At 49.8% G+C, this 11,746-nt stretch overlaps 1 protein-coding gene across 3 annotated transcripts in view; it reads right to left on the reverse strand.

Moving 5' to 3' along the window:
• The window catches only part of IL17RD (interleukin 17 receptor D), a 76,033-nt gene extending 71,612 nt beyond the window's left edge, over positions 1-4,421 (reverse strand). Inside the window, exon 1 of one of the 3 annotated variants that reach the window (XM_005547443.5) lies at positions 4,229-4,421. In XM_005547443.5, coding sequence (XP_005547500.3) covers positions 4,229-4,354 — 126 coding nt within the window. In that variant the 5' untranslated portion in view covers positions 4,355-4,421. Of the gene's footprint in view, positions 1-3,430 lie in introns of all 3 variants that reach the window. The other 2 variants (XM_074032551.1, XM_074032552.1) reach the window with 2 other exon arrangements.
• Between the last annotated feature and the right edge of the window lie 7,325 nt (positions 4,422-11,746).

An 11,746-nucleotide genomic window follows, 5' to 3' on the forward strand; every position in this document is an offset into this window, starting at 1 on the left:
CTGCTGGTCTCCTGGTCACCGAGCTATATGCCCAAGTTAATAACTAGCACAATACCCCAGGCACTGCAGGGGCTTGGGGTTGGGTGGATGGGTTGGGGTGGGGAGAGAAGGGAGGGCTGCTCAAGAAAGATGGACATGGGCCAGAAGAGTTCCCAATTAACTAGGCAAACAGGCTGGAAGAAAGCTTTGCACTGCTTATAAAAACATCTCTCTAAAAAATGTATCAGCCAGGGCTGAGTAATTTTTTAACCAAGAATTCTGTAACAGACACAAGAGCATCTATAACATGGACGACATGGCCATAGGATAGGCAGACCAGATGTGGGCTTGGGAGCCATGAGCTGCAAGTGAATGAAAATGCATCCAATTCAGAATCAAATAAACATGCCTGGGCCCACAGCCAAGGATAATTCTTGGATTGGACTTTTATCAGGAACCTAAATTTTAACCAGCTGGAACTTCTCTTTTCCAAGTACCACCCTATTCCTTCCTACCTTTTGCAATGAAGTATTTGCCTTAAATGGGAAACTTGCATTTCATTGTAAAGATGATGCCAGCATCCTGCCTTCCCGAATTCCTGAAGAAGTAGTGTTTTTTTGCAGGGGGAGTAGGAATTGTGTTCCAGGGATAATAGACCAGAGAAGGTGTACCCCATTTAGGTAAGGAGGCAAGAAATGTTCCCTCCTCCCCCACTGCAGGAAAAGCCATTAAATAAAAACCTGTGGGAGTAGATTCCTAACTCCTTGTTCCATAAAAAGGCTTCTAGACCAGCAAGACAAGGGGAGGGAGAACTTCAGTACAAGTGACTGACACAATTAAAGTTACGAACCAAACTTGCCTCTAGTTGCACACAAAACCATTCCACTCTCTAGAAGCAAGAGCCAGTGTAAATGAGGATGGCGGTCCCTCTGGAGGTTTTACAAATCATTACTTCTTTGCGAACACAGTATTTATTACTCAAACAGCAACCTTACCTGGCAAGGACCCTAACAGATTTTTTTTTTTTTAAGTAGTTGAGGAAGTGTGCCCACAACTCATTTCTAAAACACTGACCTGTGTTCAAGATGGTATCAGCCTCTTAACTGCTCCACTAATAATGGGGAGGTTGTGAAACCTGACCACTTAAACCAGGCCAGCCCCTGGCTCCTCTGGGAGCAGCCCGAAGGGTCTGTTAGCAGGGCTGCAGAGGGTTAGCTGGCTGCAGTCACCTTGCAAGTCCTACAAAAATACACATTTCTGCAAGGGCAAGGGTTCCTGAAACAAATGTTCCCTGGAGATCAACAGGGTCATTTGCTCAGCTCTGCTCCACACCCAAATTCGGTCTCTCAGGACTTGGTGCTGCACGTTGCTGCCCCCTCTCAGGTTCTGAATATTGCCCAGGCCCACAGGAAGCCTCCTCTGATTTGCATCACATATAGTCGACCCTTATTCTTTTATGTTCCTATAGCCCCACTGCAAGCAACCTTAGAGCTGAGGCCAACATCTACGGACTAAGTACCTATTATTTGGTAGGGGACCCAAACATGAATCAAATACTCTAGTCACTGTGTACCAGTAATTTCTAGCTGACTCCCTGACAGAGCAACTTCTAGAAGACATGACCTAGGGAGGTGTGGACAGGGACAATTTTTTGCAGAAGTGATGCTAGGGCTGAGAAGGGAAGCTACGGAGGTGTAAAGTGAAGGAACACAGGCAGGAACAGCATGTGCAAAGGCCTGCTGCAAAGACAATGGACCTTGATGCCCTGATCTTTGCCTCTACTTCTTAAAATCTATCAAGAAATACAGGATTTAGGAGGAAGGCAGCAGGTCTAATTTGGTTCAGCCAATATTTACAGGGCTTTGAGGCCACCAAGATGAGGTTCAGTGCCTGGCTAAAGAAACTAGTCTGAAGACATAGAAGTGAACAAATACTGACAAAATGGTCTGGTGAGACCAAAGTGCAAGGACCTGCATGAGAAGGCAAAGCAAGGGGCATGGCATTCAGGAGGGCTTCCCTGAGGGGGCACCACCTGAACTGAGTCTTAAGCTAGGCAAGGAATTCTCAAGGGAGGAAAAGGCATCCTGGGAGGAGGGAAAAGCATGTCTTGGAAGCACAGAGGGCATCCATCCGGAGTTAGGAACAGGATGGGAGGGGCAGGGGGTGAGGCTGGAAAGGGTGGGAATGCAAAGCATGTGGGGAAACTGGGTCCATGAAATGCACCAAGCAGCAAATCCAGGAAAGAAGGAACCATGTATCAGCATGGATGAGCCTGGAAACTGGAACATGGCCCAGAGGTCTCTATGATCTTCCAGGAGAGGAAAGTAGATGACCCAAGGAAAGGATTGGTGGGGCCAAGGCAGGAGCAGCTGAGAAAAGTCACCCCCAGCTAGGGGTTGTGGTGGAGAAAAGGTCAGCATGAGTGTGAGGTGACTGGGACAGAGCCACCATCCTATGAGGGTGCAGGTTTGGGAGAGGAGAACACACTCGCACAGGTAGAAGAAAATCACCAGCCTGGCTCCGTGGGAGCACTACCATACCCTACAGCATTAAAACTTCATGAGTTGTGTACAGTGGCCTAAGAAGCCACCTTGGCAACTGCAGCAAAACAGCAAATCGGACTGATTTACCTATGTCATCACATGAACACTCAGAATAAAACGCCTGTGATGATACTGTAGTCATTCGAAAGCCAACAGGAGTCTAAATCCAAAATTCTAGTAGGATCCATACATAAGTCAACATGAGATCAGCCTTGAGGAAACTTGCTAGCTACTAAAATTTTTTTAAACAATAAAACAAGAGCAGTGATGTTTTACTAAAATGGAACACAGTAAGAAAATGTGATGCTTTACTCAACTAGGAAGGAATGACAGAGCCTAAGGGGGCGGGGGAGGGGGCGGGGGAGGGGGCGGGGGCGGAGGCAGAGGAGGGGTCATAGCTGTCTCCATAGCTTAGCTATTGAGTCTGAAGACATCCCAGCTGTCTGGCTCACACCTGGTTTTCTGCACCACATTTCTTGGACTGTGGGGCAAGTGAGCTTGGAGGCACCAGCCTGTGTGCCTAACGGAGTGTTATGTCCTAGGTTTTGACTGTGCTGAGGCTGTTTAGACCCATCCAGAAGAGGTCAACGTTGGCCTAAGCAAACCACTCCATACCTATCCCTCAGCCCAGCAGCACTAAGGAAATTCTCATTTCATCCCATTTTTCATATGAAGAAATTGAGGCTCATGGCTCCCCAGGAGCAGAGCCAAGGTCATGTCCCTGCTGTCTGAGTGCAAAGCCTGCGTTTCCTGCACAAGGCTTAAGGCCGTGAGTTCCCTGACGCCGGGCCCACCCTGGCCTCAGTGGGAGGCTCGGGGCAGACGGACATAATCTCCGGGTTCCGGGGCCGCCCAAGGCCAGAAGCCCAGGTAGGGAGCTGGGAAGCTGAGAGGGGGATGGCAATGACCTGCGCACAGACAGTGTCAAAGGAGCGCTCGGTTCCAGGGAGACGGCTCAACTCACACGGCGAAAGTCTGGGCACCTCTCCAGCCTCATCTCAGGCACCTCACCCAGGTGACACCCACGCGGCCCTTTGGGGGAAAAATATCCGCAACTCGAAGCAGGGAAGCAGGATATCAGCCGCGAGACCTTCACAAGACGAAGGGCTGAACCGAGAGGCGAAGTTTCTCAGGAGGTCCCGGAGTCAGAGGAGGGGTAGGAGTGGGGTGACGGCCCCAGGCGAGGAGAAGCAAAGCTACCAGGAGAGCGGGGCGCATCCCTCCCCGGTGCTCCAGGTCCCCTCTCCGGTCGCCCGGGCCTTGGCAGAGTTGTGGACTGGAAGTCCGAGAGAATACCCCCTTCCCTCCCCAAAGCGCAACCCGGTCCGGGTGGCTCCGGGGATCCCAGCCCGGGACACGCAGCCCTGGGGCGAAGGAGGTCCCGGGCCAAGAACAAAGAATGGGGAGCCCAGCCCAGCCCCACCGCCCCTCACGCCCGCCCTCTGAATGGGACCCCGGCCGGCGGCCGCACCTCATTAGCAACACAAAGCCGGGGTCGGGCAGCCGCTTTCCTCCCGACCAGGGCCGGAGGACGCGCGCCCCGGGAGGGAAACCAGTAGGATGCGCGGGAGGAGTGGGACCCGGGCCGGCCGCGGACCCCGCGAAGAGCAGGCAGGTTGGCGCGGGCTCGCCTCCCCGCGAGCACCTGTGCGCGCTGCGTCCCCCGCGAGTTGGCGACGGCAAGAAACCCGCCGCCCTCGCCTTACCCTCCAGCCACAGGTGTCGGCGCCCCGCGCGCGGCCGGACCCGCCAGCGGCCACAGCTAGCTGAGAGCCGTTGAGGCAGGCGTTGACTGTAAAGAAGACGGAGCAGAGCTGCAGCCACGGGGCCATGGCCGTGCGCTCGCCCAGCCAGGCCCTTCTCTGCGCCCCGGCCGCCCGCCGCTGGCCAGCCCCGAGTGGGCGGTGGCCGCGGCTGCGGCGGCAGTGAAGGGGACCGCACTGGGCATGCGTCGCCAGCCCGGGTCCCGCCCCTTTCTCCGGGCCCCGCCCCCGTCCTCAGTCCTCGTGTGCTGGTCCCACCCCCACAGCCTGGCCCTCCAGTCGTGACCCTGCCCCCGTAGACCACGCCCCTCTGGTCACGCCCCAAGCCCCCGCTGAGATTCTGGCAGCTGCAGTTTTTTTCCCCCTCACTTAGATCTTTTTTTTAATCTAAAGGATTTGTCCAAGTGATGCTCACTCTATGCGAAACCTGAGGAAAACACAAAGAATGTAATAATAATAATTTTAATAATAATTTAATAAACACCTGCTATGTGCCAGACTCCTTTCTGTATGCTCCCAACCACACAGGGAAGTGTATTATTGTTATCCCAGTTTTAGGCGCAGAAAAGTTAGGGGAACGTGATAGAGAAATCCTGGCTCTGCATTTACTAGTAGGACTTTGGACAAGAGCCTTGCTGTCTCCACAGTACTTCCTCACCACCACCCCCTTTTGTCCCCGCCCAACCCCCCTGGAAGCTAGAATAAGTATCCTAGTCTGGGGAGAGTTCTGTTGGTTGAAACATAACAAGTGCTCCATAAAGGCTACAATCTATCATTAACTGACTCTCATAAGATCACACAGCTGTTACCTGCCAGACCTGAGATCCAAATCTAGACCTGACTAAAAACAATACTCTAAGCTACTACACATGTCAAACATACCCTCATGAAGTGGATATTATTTCTGTTTGGAAGAGGAAACTGAGGCTCAGAGAAGTGGAGTAGCCCAAGCTATTCAGCGTTTCACCGCACTCCTCCCAGGCCTTTGCCTTGTATCTGAGCACCTAAACTCTCACACTTTGTCCCTCTCCACTATCCCCTTCCTCAAGAACACCACCTCCTCTTCCTAAGGGCTTTTCTACTTCTGACTTTGTCCCCGTGTCCGATACATTTCTCCACCCTGGATCCAAAGTGATCTTCCAAAAACACAAATCAGACTACTGACTTATCCTAATTAAAACTCTAGGCTGAGTGCAGAGGCCAATCCTAGAGGATCGCTTGAGTTCAGGAGTTAGAGGCAGCAGTGAGCTATGATCCTGCCACCGCACTGAAGCCTGAGTGACACAGTAAGACCCTGTCTCTAAAAAGAAACAAACAAACAAACAAACCTACCACCACCACCACCAACAACAACAACAACAAAAAAAAAACCAGTAAAATTATGTGTTCTGTGTTCGGAGGAGGATTAATAAAAACAAAATCAATAAATAAAACTGTTCTATGGTGGCTTTTATGCAAAGGCCATTTAGAATAAAATCCATACTGGCCTTCTCTTCTACTCTGTCTTTACCACCTGGCTCCTGCTGCACAGATCTCCCCCCAACCCCAGCCTTATCTTGGTCTTTTTGCCTCAGGAAACCTTAGAAATTGTCATCTCCATCCATTCAACATGGCAGCCTCCTCTATATGACTCTCCTTCCAGGGCCCAGAATCCCCTCCCTCTCCTTGTCTGGCCTGGCCTAAGCTCAGCCACTACTAACACAGGATCCTGCACTTTCCCTTGTGGCTTGTGTCCCCACCACCCTGCCCACATGTCCTTGGAGGGCTTAAGTGGAGGAAGAGAACTCGTCTTAGTAATGCTAGCAGAAGTCCTGGGGATTTGCTTGGAAGTAGCTACATCTAGAACCGAGGAGTAGAGCCAGCCTCACCTGAACTTCAGGGGCTGGAAGTATGAAACAGTGGTTGCCCAAAGGAACACTGACATTATTGCCAGGGAGAGGGAGAATGGGTGCTGGGTTCCCCAAACAACAGCATCCACCTCAAGACCCAGATGCTGGGCAGAATTTTTTTTTAACCTCATTGCCTGGAATTCAGGAATTCAGCCAGACCCAGTGAGGTTTACCATACCCTCTTTTTTTTTTTTTTTTTTGTTTGAGACGGAGTCTCACGCTGTTGCCCAGGCTGGAGTGCAGTGGCGCGATCTCAGCTCACTGCAAGCTCCGCCTCCTGGGTTCACGCCATTCTCCTGCCTCAGCCTCCTGAGTAGCTAGGACTACAGGCGCCCGCCACCGCGCCCGGCTAATTTTTTGTATTTTTAGTAGAGACGGGGTTTCACTGTGGTCTCGATCTCCTGACCTTGTGATCCGCCCGCCTTGGCCTCCCAAAGTGCTGGGATTACAGGCTTGAGCCACCGCGCCCGGCCTTGATACCCTCTTCAGACACCAGAATAGCTAGGATCCACAGAGGGCTGTTCTGGAGTAGCCTTCTGTGAATAGACCTCGGGAAACACATCACTCCTTTGGAGCTGCTTGTTCAGTGCCTCCCTACCCTTCCTCACATTCTTGGTACCTGTCCCTGGGTTGTTCTCAGCCCCCACAGCAGGGATGTCCAGCGTTTGGCCATGAGAGTCAGGGGTGGCAGGGCCTGAGATGAGGCCAGGACCACATGGGTTTTGGTGAAACAGGGAGGAAACAATGAGGCAACCAGTTCCTTAATCTATGTAGCATTCCAGTCTATACATGCTTTATAACTTATTAAACAACCTCATACTAAGGGACATCTGTTAGAATCAGTGATTCAAAAATACCCTAACACACTTATCTTGACACATTGATTCAATGATTTTATACATTTCTAGAATCAGAATTGCTGGATTATGCACATTTAAAATTGTCAAACTGCTCATTATCGTATTATTACCATCTTAATTGGCTTCTCTGGTTGCGAATGAGGTAGATCATGTTCCTATGTATTTGTTGGCCATTTGTACTCTTTCTTTCTTTTTTTTTTTTTTTTTTTTTTTTTTGAGACGAAGTCTCACCCTGTCGCCCAGGCTAGAGTGAGTGAAGCAATCTCGGCTCACTGCAACCTCTGCCTCCCAGGTTCAAGTGATTCTCCTGCCTCAGCCTCCCAAGTAGCTGGGATTACAGGCATGTGACACTGCACCTGGCTAATTTTTAGTGAGATGTGGTTTCACCATGTTGGCCAGGCTGGTCTTGAACTCCTAACCTCAGGTAATCCGCCTGCCTCGGCCTCCCAAAGTGCTGGGATTACAGACGTGAGCCACCACGCCCGGCCCATTTGTACTCTTTCTTTTTTTGTTTTTGTTTTTGTTCTTGTTTTTGAGACAAAGTCTCGCTCTGTCACCCAGGCTGGAGTGCAGTGGTGCAAACTTGGCTCACTGCAAGCTCCGCCTCCCGGGTTCATGCCATTCTCCTGCCTCAGCCTCCTGAGGAGTTGGCACTACAGGCGCCTGCCACCACACCTGGCTAATTTTTTTTTTTTTTTTTTTTTTTTGTATTTTTTATAGAGACAGGGTTTCACCATGTTAGCCAGGATGGTCTCGATCTCCTGACCTCATGATCCACCCGCCTCGGCCTCCCAAAGTGCTGGGATTACAGGCGTGAGCCCCCGTGCCCGGCCTGTACTCTTCTTTAGTCAGGAATTGGACTCTAGGAAAAGGAGCAGTACTTAGAGCTTTCAACAGAGGGAGAACCTCAAGGAGAACATTGGTTAGAGGAAACTGTTTCTCCCTGGGTTTTATTCACGTCACCATATGATTGCATGACAGGGAAGGCAGAGCCCCACTATTGAATTCCCTCCTATCCACAGCTCACTGCAGAATCCGGCAACCGACAGCCTCTGAAAACATGCTACAGGGTTCAGAGAGAGCGCAAGCTTTCCTGAAGCGGTATGGAGGGCACAAGAAGGAAAAGGCTTAAGCGTCCAGTGTAAAACATGCTTAGAATGACATCCCTCAGGACCGGGGACAGGGAGGCCCTCCTATTTCCCTTCAAGGAAGGCCACCAGCACGTGTGTGAGTGGGAGGAGAACCACAGACACCAAAGGGTCAAATCTGGTCAGGAAATTAAGGTTGTAAATTGGCATTTGGCAACGTTCTCTGCATTCTGGTCTTTTCCATTGATTATTTCTCCCATCTCCTTTTTTGTTGTTGTTGTTGTTGTTTGTTTGTTTGTTTGTTTGAGATGGAGTTTCACCCTTCTTGCCCAGGCTGGAGTGCAATGCCATGGTCTTGGCTCACTGCAACCTCCACCCCCTGGGTTCAAGCAATTCTTCTGCCTCAGCCTCCCAAGCAACTGGGATAACAGGCGCCTGCCACCATGCTTGGCTAATTTTTTGTATTTTTAGTAGAGGCGAGGTTTCACCACGTTGGCCAGGCTGGTCTCAAACTCCTGACGCCGGGTGATCCACCCACCTCAGACTCCCAAAGTGCTGGGATTAAAGGCATGAGCCACTGCGCCCAGCCTCCACCTCCTCTTTTTATCCCAACCTTTCAGAATAGCTGTAAGGCTGCAGGGAGTGGACCTCTCTATCCTGGAAGCTGAGCTAAAATGAGGGGACCAGGCCCCACATGTCCTCCATGGATCACAGTTTCCTCCAAGCCACAGTAGAACTCACCTGTGGAGGTGACCAGAGACACGCTAGGGGAACCCTCCCTCAATACAACACTTGGTCTCACCTGCCTAGGCCAGGATTACCTGTAGTCCAGTCACACTTTCAGTCACCCCTCATGGTGAGAGGTGGCTGTCGTCTGATTCACCTCTGCCCCCGTGCCTGGCACTCTGTCTGGCACATATCAGTGGGCAAGAGACTGTCACCACCTCTCCCTCTTTGGAACAAAGCTGAGAATTAAACAGATAAAATCACCTTAAAATAAGCTGTTGATGAAATGCAAATATATTTTCCCACTCTAACTATAACCTAGCCAGATAAGAAAAATCCTTAACACAAGGATTGGATTTTGTTAAGGGTCAAATTATCCCATGAAACATAAAAAAAAAAGATAAAGTGATGGTGGAAGTAATTTGTTTCATGAATCATTTCGAGCAGGGAATAACTAAATACTATTTTAATGAACAGTGTTAGAAGCAGTCGGCCCAAATTCTAATTTATTTTGGTATTGTGAGAAATTAGTGTATGTTTTCTGTATTAATAAAGACATTAAAAGTAAAGAATGTCACTGTACCCCTGACCCCAGTCTCCCAGAGGGCTGAGGGTGCAAGGTTTCCTGGGCTTTGGAGGGAGCAGTGTGTGGAGAACTGGTACCCACCTGCAAGCCCTTAGTCCCTGAGACCCCACAAGACTGCTTGGATGTCAGTCAGGCTACCTGGCAGTCTTGGCTCCAATGGGGTAGGTGTCATCATCCTCACTTCACAGATGGGGAAGCTGAGGCTCAGCGAAGGGAAGTCTGCTCGGGATCACAGAGCTGGGGTTCAAACCGGACCCCGATCGCCTGACCTGGGACCACCTTGCCTGGGACGAAAGGCCCCAGACTGAGCTGATTCCTCCAGACTCTTCCTGTCTAGGACGCCAACAACATAGCCTTCCTAAATCCAGTCGTGGGGCCTCCTGCACAGCCCAGAGACCCAGGGCGGCAGACGACAGAAAACCTGGGAAGGCGGAACCAACCCTGCGCCCAGGAATCCCAGGACGCCCATCCCATAGTTCTTGGGCGGTGCGTACCTTGGCCACTACACGGAATTTAACGGCCCACGGCCACTTTCCGTTTCTTTTCCCGGAGGAAAAGAAGAGCGGACGTCTGGACTCCACGGTAACCGCGAGGGGGCGCGCGCAGTCCAGGTCGGATCCCCCGCCCCCGCGCCGCAGAAGACCCTGCACTGCGCCCGCACAAACAAGTGGTTCCAGATCAAAGCCCCCAGGGCAGGTGCGAGTACTCTGCTGTTACCCAGAGCTGGTGCTAAGCTTTAGGGGAAGTAGAGTCCAGGGGGTCGTAAGAAAACAGGATCAAATGGGGCCTTTCAGTGGCTTTGGGCAACTCTGGATGTCAGTTTTCTCAGACGGCAACACAGGAATGACGTGGATGCAGACCTCGGGTTTTTTTTTTTTCGAACCTGAAGTAAGCAAATGACTTACAGCCTGTGTGAATGTTACTGCAGGTAGTGGACCAGGAGTTGATGCAGCCAGGGCCGGCTCTTATTTGCAATTCAGATAAGACCTGGGGAAATGGCCACGTCTAATCTTCAGGAGATAACACCCTGGTTTGGATCCGCACTATACCGGAAGGCTAAGGACCATACCCTGTTTTCCATTCATTCATTAATTCATTCAACAAGTACTGATGGAATCTCTGCACCATATAAGGCATTATGCCAGCAGTGGGGATCAGTGTGAACAACAGGGTACTGTCATAGTTGTCTTTAACCTGCAAAGAAACATTCCATGGAGGACACTGGCATTACTCAAATAGCCCTATGACTAGGGAGGAATTACTAGTAGATGAGTTGTTTTTGAAAAAGGGATCCCTGAGCTGAGATTCCAAATATAAGAGTTACCTGGGCAAAGGGGAGGGGAGCAGAGAGAGGAGGACTGTTCTGGGCAGAAGGAATAGCATGTGCAAAGGCCCTGGGGCAGTAGGGAACATAGCAACTTCAAGGAGTTGAAAGAGGCTAATGTGGTTGGAGAACAGTCAGGTGTGGGGGAATGGTGCAAGGTGAGCTGGTGAGGCCTGCAGGGCCAGCCAGGCAGTACTTTATGTCCTGGTTTGACATAAAGTAAAAGTAGCTAGCAGCTTCTTAGGATTACTTTAAGGGCAGAAGTGGGGCTATATTTTGAAAAGATTCCTGTATTCCAAGTGCTGAGCACAGGGTATTTCCTGGCATTTAGCCAGCATTTGATACATACTTGATGAGTGAATGAATAAATGATCAGAATCTTTACTGAAATTCTGAGTTTTAATGTCTTGAATGAATCCAAAACTCATTAAAAAGCCTAGGAAAACATCCAACCCTACCAAAGCTCCAAATAATGCGAATGAAGCGAAGCAAAGTGCAGAAACATTTTCTTATCATCATTTGAGGTTATTTTTATTTTGTAAAGTTCTGTCTTATTTTTAATAGACTTTTAAAAGAACAATTATAGATTTACAGAAAAACTGAGATGACAGTATAGGAGTTCTTATTACATTACATAACATGTATGTTATGTATTGTATGTATGTATATATGTATTAATAATATGTTATTACATATTACATTGGTAGGGCACAATTAATGAACTGAGGCTGATAACATTAAAAGTCCAAACTTTATTCAAATTTCCTTAGTTTTTACTTAATGTCCTTATTCTATCCAGGATCCCAGCCAGGGTATCACATTACAGTTAGTTGCCATGTCTCAGGTTCCTTTTGGCTATGACAGTTTTTCAGACTTCCATTGTATTTGGTGACCTTGACAGGTTTTTTTTTTTTTTTTTGGAGACGGAGTCTCACTCTTGTCACCCAGGCTGGAGTGCAATGGCGCAATCTCGGCTCACTGCAACCTC

Source organism: Macaca fascicularis, chromosome 2 (assembly GCF_037993035.2).
Source record: "Macaca fascicularis isolate 582-1 chromosome 2, T2T-MFA8v1.1".
Lineage (NCBI taxonomy): Eukaryota > Metazoa > Chordata > Mammalia > Primates > Cercopithecidae > Macaca > Macaca fascicularis.